Here is a 23674-nt window from a genome sequence, read left to right on the forward strand (position 1 = left end):
TAGCCGGGCCTGCCTTTTTTTTGAACTATTTTAATCGTAGATCATTGACCGGATTTATTTTTCCGACTTTTGTTACATCTAATTTCCCTGGCTACTATTTGATTGGTGTTCGTCCCTCTATGATACAAGCAAAATGGGGCCGAGCAGGGATTCAATGCACTAGATATCTTAGATGCGTTTGAAGCAATGCAAAGTGACTGCGCCGCAGAACGTAGACACGGCCCCCGAATTCTGCGAGTTCGAAATATCATCCCTCTTGTTTAATTCCTACACTCTTTCAAGTGGAAATCGTTTGAGATTATCCCCAAATTGTCTGATCAAGATATCAACATCACCATGTCTGGCTCGACCGAGGTAGATATCGCCCTCCATCAGCTGCAGACGGAGCAAGGTCCTCTTCTTGATAAGATTGATGATCTTCGCGCCATCGGAGTCGGCGGACTTGTCGGGTTGCCGCAGCTCATTGTCTGTGGAAACCAATCCAGCGGCAAAAGCTCTGTCCTTGAGGCCGTTTCTCGTGTGCGTTTTCCAATGAAGAGTAGTGTCTGCACTCGATTCCCGACAGAGGTTATTCTGCGTCGCCATCCAGCACCCCGGTTCAAGGTGTCCATCGAACCTGGGTCATCTCGAACGAGTAAAGGAGAGCGCCAGATGATTGAAGCATTTGCACCGGCTGAGGTCACCAACAGTAGTCAGCTAGAGTCTCTGATTGAGAAAGCCAAGGAATGCATGGGCATCACTGGCGATGGATTCAGCGACGACATTCTTAAAGTTGAAATATCGGGACCCGATAAGCCAGAGTTGACACTCGTTGATCTACCTGGTCTCTATACATCCCACAGCACATCCCAGGATGAGCAAGGGATTGAGATTGTTCATGATATCACCAAACGCTACATGGAAAACAAGCGCAGCATCATTCTGGCTGTAGTTTCGGCAAAGAATGACTACCACAATCAACGAGTTTTGAATATGGCGGAGGAATTCGACGAGTCACGAGAGCGTACTATCGGAATCATCACGCAGCCTGACATACTTGAAGCTCATTCCGATGAAGAAGCGTCTTGGCTGCAGATTCTCAAGAACGAGAAAGTTCCGTTAAAGCTCGGGTGGCACGCGTTACGAAATAGGTCCTTTGAAACTCGAAACGCGTCGGACGACGAAAGAGATAGGAAAGAGAAGGAATTCTTTGCTCAAGGAAACTGGGGCTCTGTTCCGGCGGATTGTATGGGAATTGACAATTTTCGACGTCGACTAAGTTCTATTCTATTGAAACATATCCAGCGCAATCTCCCAGGTCTCATCGTTGATATCCATGAAAAGGTCCTCGATCGACAATCCAGACTGAGTAAACTGGGACCGCCCCGAGGTACTCTCCAGCAACAGAAGGGATTTCTGCTCAACATTAGCAGCAACTTCGAGCGTATCACCGCCCAAGCATTAGATGGCATGTACACAGATGACTTCTTCGGCGGATTAGATAACGAGACAGGGCCTCTCGATCAAGATCTTCGGCGTTTGCGTGCCGTTATTCGTGAACTAAACGAATATTTCGCTGATGCTATGTACACTATCGGGTGCAGCCAATTAATTGGGAAATTTAATCTTGAAATGGTTTCTGAGATTGGAAACCCCTACACGCATATCAGAACACCGGACCTCAGGCCCAGATCCGATATTGAACATGAAGTCAGCATACAAGCGCGCCAAAATCGAGGAATTGAGCTTCCAGGAAGTGCCAATCAACTTTTGGTGGGAAAGCTTTTTCGAGAGCAATCCAAGCCGTGGGAAGAAATTGCTCGAGAACATTTGACCAAGTCTTGGGATGCTGTTAGAGATTTCATCAGCCTTCTCTTGCAACATCTCGCCAATGACCACACCTACAACCTCTTACTGGGTAACATTCTTGATCCTGAGCTGGAGAAAATGAAAGATCATCTACTGGCAAAGCTAGATGAGCTTACCGCATACAATAAACGAGGACATCCATTGCCTCTAGGCAAAAGCTTTCTCACGAAAATCCAGAAAGCCAGGAGTGATCGCCAAATCGATAGGTTGGAACAGGCCTTGAAACTAGGAACTCATTCCGAAGATAAGTCCACTACTATTGAGCGGCTTCGAGAAGTCAATAGCCAGCTGGAATCGACAAGCAACCTGTTTGCAGCAGCAGACATTGTTGATCAGATGCAAGCATATTACGATGTGAGTCCGCATCAACCTATTATTCAATCATAACCTGAATCGAGAGAGTGCTAATAATAACAGACCGCAATCATCACTTTCATTGATAATGTCGCCACACTCGGAATTGAAAATTGTCTGCTTGGTCCTCTGGGTAGCATTCTTACTAGCCAGACAGTCAACAACATGGAAGACAAACAGGTTCAGGAGATTGCCGCTGAGCCTTCGTATATTGTGGATGAGAGAGATCGCCTAACCCAGGAATTGGAGAAGCTACAAGCTGGCTCACGCACATTAAGCAAATTCAATATTCGGAAGGTCACCCCAAGGTCCGCTGTTGTCAACTCAACTACTCGGACTGAGTCGTGTAAGTCGTTCTATTTTACTGAAGGGAACCTGGGCTGATTTAAACTAGCCCGCAAAATTAAAACTCCTCGGGCGGCAAGCTCAGTGTCGGTTTCTCAGCCTACTCACACTAGCTCGGGCCCCAACTTGTTTGCTCCAGGGCCGTTTGGAACTCCATCCACCAGGGTGGCAAGCCCAGTGCCTACTTCCCAGTCTACTCATATTAGCTCGGGCCCCAACTTGGTTGCGCCAGGGCGGTTTGGAACTCTATCCGCTGGGGCAGGGTCTACCAAGAACAAGAGTACCGGTACTATGGGAAACTCTTTTGGTAACCAGAAAGGCTCACAACCCGTGTTTGGTGGCGGCCCATTCAGCTCTAACTATGGCTCTGGCTCTGGTTTCGGCTCCTTCTCTGGTTCAAGCTCTTTGTCTCAAGGAGGAGCCCCTTCCAGCTTTTTGTTCCAAGGAGAAGCCACATCTAGTCCATTTGGATCACCCGCATTTGGTTCGACTACAGCTCCCAGCACAGGTGCGGCTTCATCTGGTAGTTCAAATAAGCCCCCAAATCAGCCAACCCCTTTATTTACTTCGCCTTCCGGTAACTCTCAGTCTAAAGGTGAGAGCACCGTGCCATTGGCTCAATTGAGCAATAGTTCCCGGCGGTAGGTACGAATAGGTGATTCTTTGCTCTTTATCTTGACACCAAGAAACTTTTATCATGCTTTTTGTGTTTTATCTGCTTCCCTTTTTTCTGTTTTTCTTTTTTCCCTCTTGCCTTTTGTTAGTGGCCTTTTCCTTTATCGGCTATGTATCAAAATACCTAGCAGTACAAGAGCGCCGTTATTTTGACGACCTTCGAATGAAGCCTGTGCTTTGGAGTAGCTAACTAACACAAATTGAATACTTGACAGAGACTTTTTCATGACAGAAAAGGAACGTACGTCGACTTCTACGACCCAGAATCGATACTTCAGTATATGCCTTACCCTACAACACTTAAATCAGTCACACGAAGTAGGGATATGTCGAGCCCCGAAAAGATGTGAATGTTTCCTAATGATATTATAGGAGATACGGTTGAGGGATTATGCGACTCTTGGAAAGCTCCGCACGATTCCCCCAGGGGCGGGATGAATGAAACGAGTGCGAAACCACCTCTAGGCTCCAAGCGTAAGGCTTTAAGACAAGGGAGCAGCATAGATGTTATCTACTAGATGGTCTATTTTAGAGGTTGCAGCATAGTAGTATATGGATTTAAGTGGAGCGGAGTGGGTTTCGGGCCGACCCATGGGTTTCCGAGATTCGGGGGTCCTTGACTCGAGGAGACCGCGGGAGTTATATGGGCCGATAGAAGGATGTATTGACAATGATCATGGGTAAATGGAAGGGAAATTTAATTACGGATGACATGTTCTCTCGGGTTTGTGGACAGGAGAGAGAAGAACTGAACTACAAGGAAGAGGGGCAGGGCATTTAAAAAAACCCACTAGCGATAGGATGCAGTTTTGTTGATAAGACTGGGGTCATCCATGGATATATTACAAAAAGTTAAGTTTGGAAATTGGACGATGAAGTCCTAGATAAATATAGAATAAAAAGAAATCAAATTGACCAGTGTATGTAGCCCGAGGGTAGAAACCCTGCATATACGCTGCTAGGTCAATCCACAGACATGGCAATACGCCAATGCCAAATTATTTCTTGCCCTGAACAAGAACTTGCTTCTGCTTCTTGATCTGCTTGACTACTTCAATGTCGATCTTCAGGACGTTGGCAACCGTATCAGCAGGAGTCAAAGCCAACCACTGAGCCAGGGAGATATCAGCGACGCGGTCGCTCTTGTAGAGCTCGATCCAAACAAGTTTCTCCGTCTCAGAGGTGTTCTCGATATAGTGCCCTTTTTAATGAGAATTAGCATCTTTGCTAGGTCACAGGAGAAGTCGGTCTACTTACCGCTATTGTCGGGGAAAACACCGGTGTCACCCGCTTGGAAGTCAAAGGTGCGGGCCTTCGAGTCACCAATAAAGACAGTAGCACGAGCGTGACCCTGGTGGAAGTAGAGCCATTCCTCAGCCTAGATAGTGGTTAGCAAAGTTCCTCTTCGAGACACATATTCGTAAACTTACATTAGGGTGCCAGTGGAGCTCACGAAGACCCTTGGGCTCTAGTTCCACAATCGCAGCAGCAAGAGTCTTTGAAATAGGGAAGTTGGTAGAATCAATCTTGCGGAATGTTCCACCGTGACCAGGGACAGGCTCTGAAGGGTGCTTGTAGGTGTGGTAGACGTATGAATTATCGCCTCTCAATGTACCCACGGGAGCCTTGGCGAGGTCTTCACTGACAGTGCCGTTGAGAATATAAGGGAACTTTGCAGGAACCGAGTCAAAGACCTTAGGGTCAACACCAAAGTTCTTGGCGAGAACATCCCTAGGAGTGTGCGCAATCCAGTCATCGACCATGAAGGTAGTTCTTCTTAGTTAGTATATTGAGTTTGTAAAGTCGGGAATGGAACATACCCGATCTTCTCGAAGTCACCATCATCAAAGGCGAGAAGGTACTCGTTCTCATCGTCCAGACCCTGGACATTATGCGCTACACCCTTAGGGAAATACCATATATCACCAGTTTCAAGAACCTCAGTGGTGAAACCACCGTTTTCATCAACGCCGGACAGAAGGAGAGAGCCGTTATAGACAAATCCCCACTCGGCCTGGATGCAAAAGTAAGTAATGTGCCACAGGAAGTATATAATTGCGGCCACTAACCGTACGGTGCCAGTGCAGTTCGCGGATAGCGCCTTTCTTCAGATGCTGCTGGGCGCCTGCAATATCATGACTCTGGGGCAAGTCCTGAATGACTTGCTCCCGAGACCAGCCGCCTGGGAACAACCGAGTCTGAGACTCAGAAAAGCTCCACTTGACATTGGGCACAAAGCCATTATCAGTGCTGGCAGTGCGGAACTGGTCTGGGTTTTGAAGGTCGAGGGCTTTGTTTGTTCCACCTATAGATAGACAGCTGTAAGCATGTATCAAGCTGACTGGTATCAAAGAAGAGATCTTCCAATCTTCCAGCCTTGGAAGCTTCCAAGATTTTGCTAGACTTACCTAGAATTGGGGCTCCTTTAGCACCGCTAATCGGCTGGTCATTACCACTATCCTGCCTTTTGGTACGAGGTACTGCAAAAGCAGAGGTAACAAATAGTCCAAAGAGCGCGAGGCTTTGGGACTTCATCTTGGATGAAGGAAAGGAATGTGCACAAGAATGGGATTTGGACCTGGGTGCCTCAAGCCAAGAAGCCTGGAGTCATCCCAGTTATATATTACATTTAGACAACCAATACCCCACCCCCCAAATCCCGATGAGCATAGGCCTTAGGAATTTAGCTAATTTCAATATTCCGCTCCCTAGTTGCTCGGTATCGTGATGTTGATCCTAATGAAATTGATCAGAACGCCACGAGTTAGCAGAAAGTATAAACAGAATCACGAGATGATGCAATTCAGGCTGATCTATGGAGTATTCATCTCGCTTCTCGCGGAAGTCTTTGTAAAAAGAAGCCAACTGGAGGAATAATTGATCGAAATGTGTTGGGGCAAAGCTAAGCATGGCGAAGAATATAACAACATTCTTGGCATCATGTCGAAATCGCTGCAGGTTCGCCCGTGTTTATAGTCTCCATGGGGAAATTAGAAAGGTCGATCCAGGGACCTGACAGATATTTTCGGCAATTTGTTTCTCGGGATTCTCGAAAGGTGGAGATTGACCCTGGGAAGATTGACCCTAGATCACCTCATCGGTACCTTTAATGAGTACATAGATCCCACATTTCTTGGCATGCGCGGATCATTCCTCTACTTTGACCTCTTTGTTACTAGTCAACTCAAATCAGAACTCGCACTTTGCTTGGACCCCCCCAGATCTCAATACCGTACCTTGCTTGAGTGCTGAACTGTTGAATGTGGGCTATGGTGATCTTCGAGGGCGATTCTTGGACCTTTCCTATTCCGGAAATTATGGGGTTCCTTAAGCCCTAGTTCCGCTACCTGTTCGTCCATCACATATCAGTGGCGCTGATAGCCAGGGCGAGGCTGAGGAATGGTATAGATCACCTCTTACTAGAGGCACGTTTTGGGTTCGAACTATTGATTTCACGAACTTGTAGTCCCTCTCTCGAGACTTTGGATTAACCTCAATCACGACATCTCTTCAAGATTAGGAAGAATCTCCACGGTTTGACTTGTCAGAAAAGCTCTGAATACGAGGCCAACTGGCCCGACATCAGATCCCGAGTCGGGGATTGTCTAAATTCTCATGTCGGTGTTGAGGGATGAATTTCGCCATTTCGCAGATCAGCATCTCCTCGAGGAATTTGGAATATCACACGAACCCAAAATTTGACCTCTTTGCGTGCTCTGTGTTGTTACTGTCGAGATGTCGAGATGATTCAGGGGAAGAGCAAAACGATGCCCCATTTGGGACGACATGAAGGCGCACCCGGGTATATAAACTCTCAAGATTTCCCGCAAATATGCTCATCACACCAACGCAATCCTGCTCAATCCTTCTCATCAACAAGATGAAGTACTCTATTGCTTCTATCGCGTCTTTGGTTGCTCTCGGGGAGTGTCTTTCTTTGCCTCCTCTCATTCCCACCATTCCTGGAGTGACCGAGCCTTTGACGAGCAACGCTCCTCCCCTGCCTATTTTGCAAGTCCCTACTCCTCCACTGGAGAGTCCTCCCTTCGAGTCGAGCGATATCAAGCCAAAGAAGATTGGTTATTTCTGGACTGGCTCGGCAGACAAGTTCCATAAAGGTATGGATCTACGAATGGCAGATTATAGAGAGGAGACGATGCTAACTATCATTGGTAGACTTCCTTGCCACCTACAGTTTGGATGATGTAGGCCAATCATGATCTTGGTGGAGACTAGCCTGAACTTATTTGCTAATTCAACTTTAGGACACTTTTGGAACCCTTTTGTGGGTCACAGATGTGCCCAGCAGCGGCAATGACCCTCACCACCTGGGTCCCTCTCTGGATGGAAAGACCATCTGGGGTGGTGGATTGCTATCTCTCTTGAAGACTCAAGTATGTATAATTTTTTTCCCCCAATGTGCTTTCCGCAGCACATCTAATCTTTCATTAGGATACCGGCTTCTACTTTGATACCTCCAACCCTTACCGCCCCAAGTTCCTCAAGAGTAACCGCGGTATCCTTGCATCCATTGCGGATGAAGTCCGGGCAAAGCCAGATGGTGGATTCTTCATCACCTACATGGGCTCGGCCGTTGGTACTTCTCCCGGCCGTCTCGTTGAGACTGATGCCGATTTTAACATCATTCACGAATGGCCTGAGGATGTGGAGGGAACCCTCAACATTCTTGAGAAGCAGTTCTCTCCCCACGGACTTAGCATCGATTGGGAGAAGAAGCTCATCCTGACTTCCGACTTCGTCGAGCCGATTACTATCTTGAAGCCTAGTCTTGGAGTGCGCCATGCCGATACACTGCGCCTCTGGGATCTCGACTCACGAAAGATTATCAGCACCCTTACCATTCCCAATGTAAGCTAACCCCTGATATCTGATTAGCATCATCTTCTAACTCAATCAGGGTGGCGGTATCCAAGATGTCAAGTTCATTCCCGGACACCCGGAATCCGCCGCTATCGCCACTGCTGTGCACCTGGGTCAACTCTGGGTCATTTACCCTCTGCGAAAGGACGCCAATGGCAACCAGGGTGTGATCGAGGAACTCTATGATCTCGGTCCCAAGGCCCGTGACACCATTGCTATCTAGTAAGTAGTTCATCTGCTATTTGCTCACAACGAACATCATTGCTAACAACATCCTCCAATAGCTCCGACATCAGCCAGGATGGTAAATACTTCTACGCCACTCTTACCACAGCCAACCACATTGCTGCGCTAGACATCAGCGACCTGAACAACATTAAGCGTCTGGATGACCCCGATGAGGACCAGCCTACCGTCGGACCTCACTATCTCAAGGTCACTCCCGACCAGAAGCACTTGGTCGTCACCGACTACTTCGTCCAAACTGGCGATATTGGTATCATCAACACCCCGGCTGACTTCAAGGCTCTGTACATCGACCTCCAAGAGGACGGCAGCCTTTCTTTCAACCGCTCTATTGACTTCCCCAAGGAGTTCGCCAATCGTGGTGGTGCTAAGCCTCACTCTAGTGTGATCTTTGATCTCACTGATCCTGAGAACCCTCTCTACTACTAAGTTATCTCCATTGGCAACTCAGCAGCAGGAGACAGGACACTGTCAATTTGAAATGGGAGATGATGAGGATGGGGATATAATTGTTTACTCTTCTGGGCCTGACATGTGCCTCCGGGCCATGTATTTTACTGTGGATATACTACGGCTAATTCTTAGTTACTACCCAATGGACATCCACTATACTTACTCTAATGAGTCAAAGGAATTTAATCTTGTAAGGACAATTAACTGGGTATCGAAGGTAAATCAAAAGGGTGAACTAGAGTGCAATATCCGAGAGAGAGTAAAGCAAATCAACAAATAGACACTCGATTAGAGCTCTGATGGCTAAACTTCACGCACATTTGACGTGGGAGACACCTTTGAGCTTCCATCTATCCGTTGCCGACCTTCAATCTCATCTGCAAACGCCTTCGAGCTTCCCTCTATCCGATACCGACCTTCAACCGGATCTGCACAGACTGACGGACCAGCCCCTTTATTCGCAACAATATCGTCTTCCAACACGGCGCGGAATTCCTCGCGCTTTGGTAGGAGGTACCGCACATCGATAAATCTCAAAACACTAGTCATGATAATCACAAGAACCAACAAGGCCAATGCAGACTGCCACCCATATTTGTAAAATGGCGCCTGACTCGCAGGCCAAACGAGAACCTGCGACCAAGAAGAGATCGCATAGTATCCAGCAACAGCAACGCCGACAACAAGAGACCGTACCTCTGGATCCTGCGGGATAAGATCAGAGAGCCAGGCGAAGATCAGCGGCGCTGTACCGAGACAAATATACGAGATGAAGTATGATGCATAAGCAGCAGATAAAGCCACCGACGCCGGGTGTGTAGTCCAAATGCTCATGATGATGCATGGGACGATGCCAATAACCGCCTGAAGAATGATGAGTGTCCAACGCGTTTCAAAGAAATCAGATAACAGAGCCCAGATCCACACGAACACGACGTTGATCGCAGATCCTCCAATGGGGATAACGTTCACCTGCGAGATAGTCCATCTCGCGCTTCCGTCGGGGTTCTTTAGCGATTTTAGGAACAGCCCGAAATACACATATCCGTATGTTCCAAGAACTGTTGCAATATACAGGACTGCAATGAAGTAAACCACCCATCCTGAGAATGTACGCTTCACGCCAGCCCAGGTCATCTTCTTTGGCTCGGCGCGACCATTGCGCGCGAGTCGTTCTAGCGAAAGCTCGCCGTGGACTTTCTTGAACCAGAAGGCGCGCGGGTTAGGTCTGTTTGGTAGATCGGGCAGCATGAAAAATCCTGCAAATCCCCAGATTACTGTGATTATGGCATTGATCACGAATAGCCAGCGCCATCCTGCTAGTCCGTTGCGTCCGTCGAGAGTGTCGGTGATTGCGGCTTGCATGGCGCCCGAGAGCATTTGGCCGACCGCTTGGCAGGAGTGGTAGAATCCCATTCGCTTGGCGAGTTCGGTTGGGGTATACCAGTACACTAAAGAGTCGGTTAATTCGGCGTGTCCGGGGAAAGACTTTCGAATGACATACTAAATAATGTCATCATTCCTGGCCAAGCGCTACTTTCGCATAGACCGAGAAACACACGAATAACGTAGACTTGTTTTGCGCTCGTCGTCATCGCGATCAATCCCGTCAGAACACCCCATGCAATCTCCAAGCCCGGGAGCCAATAACTTGGGCGTATGTAGGTGAGGATAATTTGGGAGGGAATTAGCATTATGCAGTATGCGACGTTAAAATATGTTGTGAATCTAGACAGTATTAGCTATCACCAACTCTTGCCGCATGGAAATGTTTCGGATAACTCACAAGTTAAGCTCATTTCCGAGCAAGTTTAAATCTTCCTTCATGCCAGATACGTAGGCATTGTTGATATTCTGTTGATCGAGATATTTGATAACTGACAGGTGTCAGTTTTGCTGATCTCAAGCTTTGAGAGAACTCTGTAGCGCAACCCACCCTGTGAAAGACAGCCGAATGTCATTAGGAACATGTCAAGGCGCCGGACCAAAGCCTTCTCTTCCGGAGATCGGATATCGACGTCTGTCGACGCATTACGTCGAAACATTTTGAAGGACACCATGGTTATAGTGGCATGAAAGGGAGAGAAAAATCCAACATTCTAGCGACCTTGGCCATTCATATACAGGCGCATGTAGGCCCGAGCCGTGATAAGGCCCCTGTGACCCCTCACAGATAAGTTAAATAATGTGTCCGGGGTAGACCTCAGATTGTAGATCCGAACGATATTTCTGCAAGGTGCACGCGTGATAAGCATTTAAAGCACCAATGATTGGATTCCTCTATTGGGGTAACATCGGAGGAATGCCCGAGTCGAGTTGCTGAGAATCATATAAGATACCAGCCATCTCTTGGCGTTTTAGCCAACTCCACTCACCTACACCCCGAGGTTAGCTTAACGAGTGGATCTAGTGATAAGTTGACGTGATCCTATCAGCTAACGGGCTGAGGGGGAAAAATCCCTTTGGGTTGGAAAGATTTGAGGGGCGAAGTCGGCGATAGGAGATTCTTAGGCTTTCCCCGCATCCCTGGACAACGGTGAATACGAGACTGTCTCTTTCTCCAACTTATATATATATATATATATACATATATTCATGGGGATTGGCCGAAACCTTGACTAATTGCAAATCCTTTGAAATGTTAACTTCAAATATTAAAACAAGCAGAAGCTTACCAAATCCCACCCCTTGTTTGAGTTACTGGCAGCGAACAACCCGGGCGAATCCAAACTTGCATGCGAACAACGAAACAACTGTCCCATCGAACTCCAAATATGTTGTTGTCGGATCCGGTATTTCTGGCGGTTTGACGGCCTTCAAGCTAATTGAAGGAGGGGCCAAAGCCGAGGATATCGTCATTCTTGAGGCACGAGAAGCAGCGAGCGGTGCGAGTTCACGAAATGCCGGACATGTGCGACCAGGTCTGTTCGACATTTATTGGGGATATTGTGGGCATTTCTGATTCGGAAAATAGATGCCTTTAGAGGGTTCAGTGCATATGCCAAAGTGCATGGGGAGCAACAAGCATTAAAGATCATCCAAGATGAGCGACTTGTCCTCGAAAAGGTCGATGAATTCGTCAAAGAGCATAATGTGGAATGCGACTTCAACTTGACAACGACATTTGATGTTTGCATGACCCCAGAATTTGCAGCTTACGAGGCCGAGAGCTTTGAAGCGTTCAAGAAAGCAGGCGGCGATACTTCCCATATCACATTCTATGAAGGAGACCAGGCCAAAGAGAAAACTAGAGTCCCAGGAGCTGTGGCAGCATATGAGTGGCCAGCAGGATCAAGCCACCCGGCAAAGCTTGCACAATTTCTGCTTCAGGCAGTGATATCGAAAGGTGCAAAGCTCTTCACGTTTTGTCCTGCCACTGAGATTGAACGGAGTGGTGCGTCCCCAGAAACCTGGAAGGTGCACACCCCCCGGGGAATAATTGAAGCAGAGAAAATTATCCATTGCACGAATGCCCATGCTGCCTTGTTATTGCCACAATTGGAGGCTTATATTCGACCAAACCGTGCACAAGCTCATTCTCTCGTGCCTGTGCCCGCTTTTTCGGGGCAAAAAGCTCTGCAGAGCACTTTTTCGCTCCGCTTCAGCCTCCTGCACTTCTACTCTCTGATCCAACGCAAGGGAGATGGTACATTGGTGTTGGGTGTATCGCGATCAAACCCAACAATGAGCCCTGAGACATCGGCTAGTCGATTCAGCACTGACGATTCCCGGTATAACGAAGAGATTGCCCAGGACGCTCTGCGGACCTTTGGTGACATTTTCCCTGCTTATTCGTCCCAGACTGCCATGCACGGTGAGGGTCTGGATCACGCTTGGACTGGAATAATTGCCATGACTACAGACTCTGTTCCGTTCGTCGGGGCGATTAATTCTTTACCTGGGCAGTATATTTGTGCTGGATTTAATGGTCACGGTGAGTTTCTTCTTTGCTCGATTACATCCAGAAGGAGTTCCTGCTGACTGGCAATAGGCATGGCCCGGATATTTACGTGCGCCCCGGCTGTCGCTCAGCTTGTACTTGGCAAGACCTGGGATGAGACAGGGCTTCCGGATTGTTTCCAATTCAGCGATGAAAGGCTCTCCCGGCTTTCAAATGGAGATTTGCCTTCCATTTGGTAGGCAAGTCCATACTACCGGGGGATAATTTGAAATTTGAGTTATAAAGAGATGTCTACTAAGCTTCACGGGATTGATTGGTTGATTGGCATTTTATGGATATTGACGGAATGACCACTTGTGCGATATTTGCCTCGCAAAAGGTGGCTTCTTTTGAGCATTCATGGGGTCAATGTTTGCTTTCTTCCCTTTTGTTTCTATTTTGTATATTGGATTAATCTTGCAGTTTACCATATATATGCAGAGGAGTCCCACGTTCTATAGATGAGAATGAATTATTACCTACACAGGGGGCGCTGCCCATGTCAAGCTAGTTCGTGTCACATTGAAGCGAGGCCTCTAGAATTTTTGCGTTTCCTACCACTTCTTTTTCCTTTTGCGTTCACTTTCCCTCCATCTATATCTACTATCTGTCATCTTTCATACCACTTCCAGCCCAACATACTCCCTCTCCCACCAGAGCTAATTAATCAGATATGCGACTACCTAGCATTTGATGGCTCTATAGCTTTGCAATAACGAGCCAAAAATGCCTTGCCTTTGCTAACAGGCGTGGTTTCCGACAGCTTGATTTGATCGTTGTGAGCCACGAAACTCAGCGAACCATCTGCATTTTCATCTTTTCGTTCAGTGACAGTTCAGGGAACCTTACTTCCAGCCAATAAATACCAGAGGGGCAAGGTACCGAAATCTTCAAATATCCACCAAGAAGAAAGTGATGGATGATTTGAGTTACTCGTTAGCTACTACCGTCAAGCAACATGACATGGAAAGGCAAGAGTCCTTTTTGAACTCGTTAGACTATCCAAAATCAGCACCTGAGCTTTCACTGGAGACGCTTGGAACAGGCCGCTGTATTCTAGTCGCCCAGCACAAGCCGTAATTTTCACAAAGTTTTGTACTGGGAAATAAGAAAAGATTGGGTCAAATAATAGCCTCTTCCAAATGTATCGAATAAAAATTTAACTATTGGGCCGATATAGCAACAATGTACTCCGTAAAGGTCAATATAAAGGTGATGACTATGAAAATCTTCGTCTAGTGCACTACAGGGATGTTCGGGAATCAAAACAAAGCTTAGTAATGCGGTCTCCTATTCATTTCCAGATTCAAACTTACCCCTTGCTTTTTACACGTTTCCAATTAGGTGTTCTAGATCTTTATCAACTTAAAAAAACATTGAATTGGAAGAAGTATCTCAATATCCCAATATCCCAACCTTGGAAGCTCCTATCAACACAGAGTGGGGGCAACGGACCGTCCCGCAAGGCAAACCCACATCGGGAGCTTTCAAGGTAGTGCCTAGGTACAGTTCACTCCTTGAAATCATATTTGTTCAAATTTGTTCTCTTACACGACATTTGAATGAAACCAACCTGTCCCCATGATTGGCTTACGGTTGACAAGTCGCGTAACAAAGCGCACATTCATTTCGCTACGCACGAAACCTCTCCACCTCCCCCCTACAGATCCTACCTTTGCCATACCCTCTCACGCGGTCGTCGATGAAGAAAGATGCCCGAACTACACCCCCCAAGATTATTACACAGCAAAACCTGGCGAAACACTTGCCGGCAACTACCAGTTGCTAGCAAAGATCGGCTGGGGAACGAGTTCGACTGTATGGCTAGCGCGAGATATCAGAAGGCATGTCTTGTTTCTGCGTCAATTCTGTCCGAGGCTAATTGGAGCTATTGAGTTATCAGATACCGATGGCAGTCCGAGCGGACAGTTGCCTTGAAGATTTTGAATAGTTGTTATGCTCAATCTGCGAGCAATCTTCTCGATATCGAGCAAACGGTTGCACAAAAGAATCCTTCACATCAGGGTTATGGGGTTACACGCCACTGTCTAGAAAGCTTTGAACTCAAAGGCTCGGATACGACACACCTTTGTCTTGTATATGAGGCAATGCGGGAGCCCATGTCAGTGTTTCAGAAACGTTTCGAGAACCGAAGAATGCCTCTGCCGCTTGCGAAGGCGTATATTCATTTGCTTCTTCTCGGGCTGCAGTATATGCATGCCGAGTGCAGACTTATTCATACTGGCAAGTAAAACTCGTCGAATACCAGTAAATTTCTGAGAATTTACTAATCAGCAAAGTCACTCTAGACTTGAAGCTCGCGAATATCCTGATGACTTTTGAGAATGTGAAAGCTATCCCTAGGTTCATTCAAGAACAAGTCCTCAAGTCACCCATGCGCTACAAGAATAATATAGTGACCAACCACACCACCTACCAAAGTTACGACAGTTTCGGGCCAATGGACGTCGAGGATGTCGGAAATGTCCTCCCTAAAATTACCGATTTCGGTTCGGCATGGCAGCTCGTCGTCGACCCAGAAACCAAGTCGCAAAATGAACCCGTTGTTACGTATCCCATACAACCGAACTACTACCGCGCACCGGAGGTTGTCCTTGGATATGGTTGGGATTTCAGCGCAGATATATGGAACTTTGGTGTGCTTGTAAGAAGCTCGAATATAAATGTGCCTATTCATGGCTGTATTCAAGACTAACCAATTTCTTTCAAAGGTTTGGAACATCATCGAAGGCACAGAATTATTCACTCAGGTCGAAGATGCTAACGGTAGATACGATCCCAAATCACATCTGGCGGAAATGATTGCTCTGCTTGGTCCACCGCCTAAGGAGGTAATTGAGCGAGCAGACTATATGTCCCAGGTAGAATATGATTCAACAATTAGCATTGAGTTCGGAAAGCCGTGCAAGAATGCCCGGGAGATCTTTGGCGGCCCTTACTTTGATGAAGAAGGTGAGTCTTTTATTCTAAATACCGACCTGTGTGTGATTTTGGCTGATTGTTGGTGATAGGGAATTTCCTTCATCGGGAACTAATACCAAATCGAAAACTTGAGGACACTATCCCATCTATTGATGACTCGGAAAAGGAGCTTTTCTTGTCATTTGCTAGGGATATGCTCACGTGGGTTCCATCGGAGAGGAAAACTGCCCGTGAGCTGACGAAGCATCCGTTCCTCAATTTCGGTGGGCATGTTTCTAAAGATATCTTGGAAGGGCGCTCTTAGTATGTGAGCTGTTCGATCCTTTTACCCTATGCTGTTTACAGTTTGTCTAACGGCGAGAAGAGAGCTCTCCACTACGTGTAAAATATCCACCATGTACACATTTATTCAAAGAAGGTTCTTTATGCACATAGTCATTGAAATGAAAATATAGGTTAGAATTATAGTACATGCTTCGCTTGTAAATGCAGATTATCTATGAGACAGGCCAAATGTCGGGTTATTTACATATGTACTGGCAACGATCTTGGAGAATGATCCCCAAGAGGAATTCCTAAGGAATTCCGCTGTCCTCGGTTAAGAATGGCGGTATGGGAACACCTAAGAACAGGTCCGCTCCTCTCGCCTTCCTTGATGGGTGCCAGGTTCATGGGGCATTATATTGGGCGAGGCGGGTCACTCTGAGTATCATGTCCGAGACACTGAGATAAGCAATGATCCCTTTTCCAGTACATTTCTCATGTGAGTACGTATGCCCATAGCCCAAGCACGATCCCTTATTATATAGGAATCACAGAGTCAAGGTTGAAGAGATTCATGGCACATATTCATAGCGCCGCCAATTTTCCCCAACCCACCACTTCGCCACGTGGGAAGCGTCTTTGATCCACTGTACAGCATCTTCGCCGTACTTAGGCAAGACCATGTTCATCAGATTCGAAAGATCGAAATCCTGTAGTGCTTCGAGTTCGTGAGGGTCGGTCTCGACATTCGAGAACCGCCATTCGAGGTCAGGGATGACGGGGATGATGAGACGGTAAGGCTTTGCAGCGGATCGCAGGGCAAGCCATGTTCCTCCAGTGTTCATGACTGAGAACTGCCAATCTTGCTTTCCATCTTTTTCTGCGAATGTGGGTCGGATCATTGATTGACCTTCGTACATGGGGAGAAGATCTTGGATAGCGGATTTTGCTTGTTTGTTGAGAGATCCAGATTCCGATAGAATATCGAGAATTGTGGGGAGGATTTGAATTGAAGCTACTCGAGAGTTGATCTCGATGGGCGGTAGCTGGGGGTGGGCAAAGACTAGAGGGACGTGGAAGCTGGCGGTATGGGGGTTGAGATATGGAGTCACGCCGCTGTTCTCAGGGGAGTGAAACACCACTGTCATGGTTAGGTTTAATTTAAGAGAATGAATGTTGGGATCTGGCACTTACTGATCTCCCACCATCACGACCAGGGTCTCGTTGGCAACACCCGTTTCCTCTAGGATGTTCAACAACTCGGCGAGCCATTTGTCTGCAACGCCAAGCGTATTGAGATAGTGATTTACCTTATTGTTCTTTCCCACCCAGCCGTGGCTAATCATTTCCTCGTACTTCTGACCTTTGGGGTTATCCCAAGGTTGATGCGTAATACCAGTCAAGTGCGAGATGAACAGTCGTTCCTTCTGCTTCTCTGCCGATTTAATTGCATTACGAAGGTAACCTGAAAGCTCGGTTTCGGGGTATCCCCAGAAATTGAACTTCTTTGGTTGCTGGCCTCCCTGCTTCGCACGATCCTCGGCAATGTTGATGTCGGTTACTTTGTGCTTAAATCCCAACACGGGTGTGAGAAGGTTTTGGTTGTCATAGTCCTCAGTGATGGCCTGCATCCATGTGGATCGCCACGGCCAAGAGGTATAGTCCTCCGTCTTGGTCAGGTTGGCCTGAGAATTGAGTGCTTCCAGGATATGCGGCATACATGGTTGGTAAACGTGGTGCAGGTATTCGCGATTGAAGTCCACGACCAAGGGAGAGATACCACAGACAGTCGCCAGGATACTCTTCAGGGTAAAGGTACCGCCTGTATAAGCATTGGTAGCATGGAATCCTCCATATGGATTAGGCACATTATTGTTTCCATTGAACCCGGAGGAAGTAGCTGTAAGTCTCTCTGCCGTGGGTGTTAGATTGGCCAGTCTTTCTTCAACCTCAGCGGGGAGGTGGCCATCTTTAAATGTTTCGCGAATCATGTCCCCGAAATAGGATTCCTTGCGAAGTGGGAATACATCTGCACGAGTGCTTTCTAACTTGAGAAGTAACACGTGCTTGATCTTGACACTGCCGCTCTGAAGCGAGTCGCGGAGAGACTCGAGAACCTCATTTTCAAGGTTGGAGATATGGAGAGGATCATGTGCTGGGTCATAATGCACGCGCGCAGTGTGGTTGGCATTTTCATACCAGTCACTGAAACCGGCCAGTTTATTGGGTGGCAGCCAGTCAAATGCGGGCGGTGCTGCTAGGGCAGTGCGATTGCCCAACCAGCTGTAATCACCTGTCAACTCAAGTAGATCGAACGATGAGGGTGCGCGAGACTGATCCTTATCAAACGGTGTGACAATAACAGTCTCAGATAGAAAGTTATAGGCAGAATTTGACGGGCGAATGCAACGCAAAAGAACCGCAAAGCCAGTAAATGTGAGAACAAAGACTCGGACCCAACGAGAATGCCGAGATTCATTCGTTACATTTGCTTGGGTTGTGTTCATTTCCTGCAAGCCCGAGCTCGATTCAACAGCCATTCGATCCTCCTCCCAGTCCTCAGGCGCGACTCGCTCATATCTTTTTAAGATCGGAGAAGCTCGTTTCCTGCGACAGGCGGACGGCAGAACACTCCTAAAGATTGACACAATCCCCTCAGTCCAATTGTATAGATGTGGTGTAGAAAGCCATGATGCGGCAACAAATGCAATCTCGACGATAATTAAACCCGTTAAGCCGGTGAGCATCGTTTTGACGGCGGCCTTGTCGCCGTGGAAGTTGTGCGCTTGTTTCCAGTGGATTTCGGCTCCGGTTGCGACGTAGAAAGAGATATTGGCGGCTGACAGACCGGACATTGCCAAACTATGGAAGAAATTCACTTTAGCGACGGTCTCACTCAACTCCATGCTAGGAACTCGTACCTAGTCGGAACGACCAGCAAGGCCACTATGGCACGTGCCCAACGGTGCTGGTAATCAGCACACAGGCTGTGGGTTAGGAAGATACAAACTACATCTTGTAAAAAGAATGTGGGGCCCCAGACGATTAATTGTCCGAGAGGTAATGAGTTCAGATGCGAGTAAATGTGAAGAATTTTGGCGCAGATGACGGCGATGAACAACAGAGAGAACCAATACTTGCGTGAGGCTGGCCAGCAATGATCGAACCAAAATGTTGGGGAGAAAGCTCTGCGTAGTAGATTGCGTGAGCCATCTCGGGCCATAAAGCCCAAACCCATGTTTTTTTTTGGTTTTAGTATGTGGCAATCTCCGGCATGACAGTGTGAAGGAAAGATTAAGATGGTCTGAATATAAGAAAGGGTAAGGAATGAATGGATGGTAAGTAAAAAGAATACGAGGGAGAAGAAGAGATGAAACAGAGAAGACAAGAGACAGAGGGGAGAAGAGAAGAGACAAAGAAGAGACAGAAAAGAGACAGAGAAGAAATTCAAGCCAATCGAAAGGCAAGGGGAAATATTAAAAAATAAAAACCTTGGAAGGTACTCAGCTCATAAAATCCCCCAAATCAAAAGCAGATACATCCGAATGTCCGACAATTACTGGCGGAATTACTGGCGCAATTACTGGCTTCTTCTAAAGTTCTTCAGGGTCCACAGGTTTCACCCCGATGTTTAGGGGTTCACCCTTTTACCTACTTAGGTACCTTTTCGTAAAATGGACCAATCGCATCTCATCTAGCGAAGCTTAAATGACCCTGAGATCTGTGGATATGAGTTAGGCAACATTCAAAATATAAGTAAATAGCGCACTCTGTATGTTTGTACCTTTGTACCTAAGATACACCTTCTTCTCACTTTCTCGGTATGAGATTAACCACTCGCCTCGTATAGCCTGACATGGATTCAAATGACACAATGTCAACTCGCTTACAGGCTCCATACAGGAGGCTGACCTCCAGCCAAAATAGTGGGGCTTCAATTTGGAGGCGTTGTCAGGGCTATACATGACCCTGTTGGTTTTGATGTGGGAAAATCACTAGTTACATAAGTAGCACATGTAACCTTGGAACTAACCAGCATAGCTATGTTGTCCCCATAGTATACACTGAAGGCTGATAGAAGTGAAAGGGTATGCATGCCAACCCACAACGGTCTTAGACCCCGGGACCCGCGGCTTCCGTGCCGCTCTGTAGCATGTAGAACCCTGGATTGTGAAAATTGTGAATATCTCAAGGCCCCTATATATAAGTACTAGAGTGGAGTCTCCTTTGGATATCTTCAATCGTGTGTTAAAGATCCTTCTCGTACTTGCAATAAATATTCTTCAACAATGCCAAGCAAACTAGGATTATTAAGGTTGCCAAGTGTTTATCGCGTGAAATAGTGGATTTTGCAGGGATTGATTGCTAGGGCCTAATAATCACCTATGGAGTACTCCATTGTACTATTCTGTAGAAGCATCTGTGGTAAGATAAAGAGGATGCGAGTACGGAGTACTACGTACGATGTTCAATTCTGAGACAATACATTTTTGGAAACCACAGTCGGATGAGGGATGAGGGCATGAACGCCCGAGACCCCACCAATCATAATTATCATCATAAATAGCGTGAATGGAAAAGATGAGGCATTATTTCAACTAGTACCTCCTAATTCCTAATAAGTTGCACTAGTAGTATCGCAATCCATCGACATGCATCCTCGTAATTAATCAGCACATTATTGGACTTCAAGATCTCCTCCATTACTATCCATGGATATATATATACTATAGACACAGTGGTCAATGAATATACACGTGACCACCGCGTAATATTTCCTACCTTGTGAACAATATAGAAGGGTGGTACTAAATCCAAGTCATTGATAATTTTGAAAGCCGAGTCCTGGGATTATTTACACAAGAGTAGTCGGCCACTTATACGGCCTTCTCATGTCTTTTTAGGTGCCCAGGTGTCTACGAAGGTTAAAAAAAAGCATACTTTGTGCAAGATATTTTTCTATATATAGCCCATGATGGCGACCTCGGGATGAGTCCAGTGCGAACAAGGGGGGCTAGTCCCAATTAGGAAGTTCACTAAATTCCAGAAGTTCATCGGACTTTCTGTCGGTCCTGTAGTTACTCCGTACTCCGCGTAGTCTCAGAACAGCCTGGAATCAACTAGGGCTGCTTATTTTAGACTGGCCTGCGGAGTACGGAGTAGAGCTGTACTTTGTACTTTGTAGGCCATACAAGACGCAATCTCTGTTGATCATGTTCGAGCCCCCTTTGATCTATTGGCCTCATGGCAACACTTATATATAAATCATGACCTCTGATTCTATAGGTTTAATCGACATCTTACACTACACCCTCTATACATTATTCCTACCCTTTTACATGTGACGATATATTTTAATCTCGAAAGAGCTAGTTTCATATGGACCATAGTCGCACGCTAGTAACCAAGTTTTGGTGGCCTATGGCCTGATAAACAAGGCCCATATGCATTGCATGATCGGCACATAGTCCCTCGAGGTCTAACTGCCAAACCTCCATAACGCACGTCCCTTTATCCATAATTCTTATACTCTTTCTTGAGAAAGAAACCCACGGTCGCTTTACGGTGTTAATTTAGGATATATATGAGATAAGATGGGTACTATTATCTAGCAATAAATTCATTTTTTTTTCTATTCCCTTTTGGTAAGGCGCAGTACTAAAAGCAAACTTGCGTTGAATCCCGTACTTTCGTAGTCTAGTCTCCTTATCACAGCGGAGGACGGATAGAGACAGTAGAACAAGGCTAGAGAATCTCGGCACACATGCAGCCTTGGCCCACCCCGGTCAAGGTCAATCCAATGATCGCCAACGGGAACCTCCGCATAACGTGGCTAACACTGCACCAACCCCCTTTAGGCTTGAGCCGTGGAGCATGACACCGCGCTTATGTCCCATCACCCAATCCCATCTGTTGAAGCTGCTACAGGATTGCGGCACGAACGGCTGAAAACCGTTGGACATTAGTACCAGTTGGAATTTCAATAGCCCCTTAACCTTCTCCCTTCGCCCTCTTTCCCCATGACCCCGAGGGGCCAGATACCGAATCATGTCGAAATCGAAACATATTGAAGTGGTATGTCAATTCATCGGTTGTTCTCCTTGCGATTCTAACAAACTATAGGATACGGATGTCTACCTGTCAGCCAATTATGCCGACGATTGGCAGTCGTAAATTCTCCCATTTCCCGCGTTGTTTCATGTCATTAATCTCTAACATGACATGTACTATACAGGGAGACTACGTCTATTGGTACCTCAATCTATAATGGCTTGATGGAAAATGGTAGACGGTATGGTTTCATCGTATATTGGCCCACCTGGGGACTCGGCCCATTGCTTACATGTACTTATTACCTGCAGATATCAAACGCTGAGCGACAAGGAATATCTGTATACATGTCATATTATCCAGCATTAAAGAAGCTGCCAACTGATGCTTGAGTCTCACTAGGGTTCCGGCCGATGACCTAGCATTTGAGTCCTATGAAGCTGGGTATGCATGACCAACCTTCTATATGTCATTCTCACTCTTAACACTCTCAGTCATCTACTCGCTCTTGTTTTGGATTCTGAACGAGAGAACCCGCTATTTAGATCGCCTGTCGGCAAGAACCCTACACATGTGCTCGATATTGGAACGGGTAAGGGTAATTGGGCTATGTACGTCAAAAGAGAATCCCCCCCTTGCCCCGTACCTGAAAGAAATTATACCAATATAGCACTTATATTAGTGATGTTGCCGACATGTTCCCATCTGGTGAGTTCCAAGCCCCATATATCGACAAGGTGGTGAACTAAAAGCATACAGCAACTGTCCGGGGAGTCGACCTATTCCCACCTCCCATTAAATGGATGCCACCCAACTGCATTCTTGAAGTCGACAACATCCTAGAAGAATGGACCTGGAAAAACCCACTTGATCTAATCCACATGCGAATCATGACTGGCTCATTTGATCCCGCGGGATGGGATCACGTCTACAAAACCTCCTTCAAGTAAAGCACCCACATGTCCTAACCACATCCATATCCGCAACCATGTGCACTAACATCCGATCTCTCGTAGAAATCTACGACCAGGAGGCTGGATCGAACAATATGAAGGTAGTACATCCATCGAATGCGACGACGATAGCCTGCCGGCAGATAGCATCCTACGAACCTGGGGCCCGACTATGAACGCGTGCGGTGCGCGCGCGGGACTCTCGCTGGATACTCTTGACACCATGCGTGGCATGATAGAGAAGGCTGGGTTTGTGGATATACAGGAGAAGCCATATCAGTGGCCGATTGGGCCGTGGGCTCGAGATCAGAAATATAAAGAGGCGGGCGTGGTGAATTTCCAGCATTGGCTTTCTGGTATGGAGGGATGGTGTATGTGGTTGCTTACCCATTTCGGTGCGCCGAATCCTTGGACTAAGGATGAGGTTACCGTCTATTTGGCCAAGGTTCGTTCGGAGCTTAAGAATCCGAGATATCATATTTATCAGAGAGCGTGAGTTTGACATAACCCTATGGTTTGTTATTGATGGAACTGTTATACTGATTGTTGTTTAGACGACGTGTGTGGGCACGCAAGCCCTTTCCCGGAGAGCTTACGCCTGAGATGACCCCTGAGATGACTCCGATCAAGAGCGAGGTGGAGTGAAAGAAGTGGCAGTGACTATTCTCCTGTGAAGTAAGTTATTGGTTAGCTATCATGAACGGAGGCGGTACTGGAAGGG

At 46.8% G+C, this 23674-nt stretch overlaps 9 protein-coding genes across 9 annotated transcripts; 5 read left to right on the forward strand and 4 right to left on the reverse strand.

Moving 5' to 3' along the window:
* Positions 1–336: 336 nt before the first annotated feature.
* N7487_001858 (dynamin family protein) lies at positions 337–3192 on the forward strand (the record flags this gene model as incomplete). The annotated part of the gene is made up of 3 exons (XM_056869606.1): positions 337–2202; positions 2266–2548; positions 2597–3192. The coding sequence occupies 3 exons, from the start codon at positions 337–339 to the stop codon at positions 3190–3192; spliced, it is 2745 nt and encodes a 914-aa protein (XP_056734390.1).
* Positions 3193–4220: 1028 nt separating this feature from the next.
* Positions 4221–5757, reverse strand: N7487_001859 (uncharacterized protein; the record flags this gene model as incomplete). Its single annotated transcript, XM_056869607.1, has 6 exons — positions 4221–4423; positions 4480–4600; positions 4653–4995; positions 5043–5236; positions 5292–5527; positions 5631–5757. 6 exons carry the CDS (start codon positions 5755–5757, stop codon positions 4221–4223), a joined length of 1224 nt encoding a protein of 407 aa, XP_056734391.1.
* Positions 5758–7054: 1297 nt separating this feature from the next.
* On the forward strand, positions 7055–8778 carry N7487_001860 (YncE family protein; the record flags this gene model as incomplete). The annotated part of the gene is made up of 6 exons (XM_056869608.1): positions 7055–7340; positions 7399–7427; positions 7488–7616; positions 7675–8091; positions 8141–8325; positions 8388–8778. The coding sequence occupies 6 exons, from the start codon at positions 7055–7057 to the stop codon at positions 8776–8778; spliced, it is 1437 nt and encodes a 478-aa protein (XP_056734392.1).
* A 327-nt stretch (positions 8779–9105) lies between these two features.
* Positions 9106–10847, reverse strand: N7487_001861 (uncharacterized protein; the record flags this gene model as incomplete). Its single annotated transcript, XM_056869609.1, has 4 exons — positions 9106–10253; positions 10307–10530; positions 10589–10679; positions 10739–10847. The coding sequence occupies 4 exons, from the start codon at positions 10845–10847 to the stop codon at positions 9106–9108; spliced, it is 1572 nt and encodes a 523-aa protein (XP_056734393.1).
* Positions 10848–11440: 593 nt separating this feature from the next.
* N7487_001862 (NAD(P)/FAD-dependent oxidoreductase) lies at positions 11441–12942 on the forward strand (the record flags this gene model as incomplete). The annotated part of the gene is made up of 3 exons (XM_056869610.1): positions 11441–11723; positions 11777–12736; positions 12794–12942. The coding sequence occupies 3 exons, from the start codon at positions 11441–11443 to the stop codon at positions 12940–12942; spliced, it is 1392 nt and encodes a 463-aa protein (XP_056734394.1).
* A 2195-nt stretch (positions 12943–15137) lies between these two features.
* Positions 15138–15989, forward strand: N7487_001863 (uncharacterized protein; the record flags this gene model as incomplete). The annotated part of the gene is made up of 3 exons (XM_056869611.1): positions 15138–15407; positions 15475–15715; positions 15775–15989. The coding sequence occupies 3 exons, from the start codon at positions 15138–15140 to the stop codon at positions 15987–15989; spliced, it is 726 nt and encodes a 241-aa protein (XP_056734395.1).
* Positions 15990–16521: 532 nt separating this feature from the next.
* Positions 16522–17097, reverse strand: N7487_001864 (uncharacterized protein; the record flags this gene model as incomplete). Its single annotated transcript, XM_056869612.1, has 1 exon — positions 16522–17097. The coding sequence occupies one exon, from the start codon at positions 17095–17097 to the stop codon at positions 16522–16524; it is 576 nt and encodes a 191-aa protein (XP_056734396.1).
* Positions 17098–17139: 42 nt separating this feature from the next.
* N7487_001865 (uncharacterized protein) lies at positions 17140–19187 on the reverse strand (the record flags this gene model as incomplete). The annotated part of the gene is made up of 2 exons (XM_056869613.1): positions 17140–18811; positions 18871–19187. The coding sequence occupies 2 exons, from the start codon at positions 19185–19187 to the stop codon at positions 17140–17142; spliced, it is 1989 nt and encodes a 662-aa protein (XP_056734397.1).
* A 2810-nt stretch (positions 19188–21997) lies between these two features.
* On the forward strand, positions 21998–23626 carry N7487_001866 (class I SAM-dependent methyltransferase; the record flags this gene model as incomplete). Its single annotated transcript, XM_056869614.1, has 10 exons — positions 21998–22024; positions 22073–22119; positions 22185–22241; positions 22312–22341; positions 22403–22444; positions 22495–22611; positions 22683–22708; positions 22760–22946; positions 23017–23445; positions 23508–23626. The coding sequence occupies 10 exons, from the start codon at positions 21998–22000 to the stop codon at positions 23596–23598; spliced, it is 1053 nt and encodes a 350-aa protein (XP_056734398.1). The 3' UTR covers positions 23599–23626.
* Positions 23627–23674: the final 48 nt, after the last annotated feature.

The sequence above is a fragment of the Penicillium crustosum genome, assembly GCF_028827405.1.
Source record: "Penicillium crustosum strain IBT 35664 chromosome Unknown utg000001l_segment0_segment0, whole genome shotgun sequence".
Taxonomy (NCBI): Eukaryota; Fungi; Ascomycota; class Eurotiomycetes; order Eurotiales; family Aspergillaceae; genus Penicillium; species Penicillium crustosum.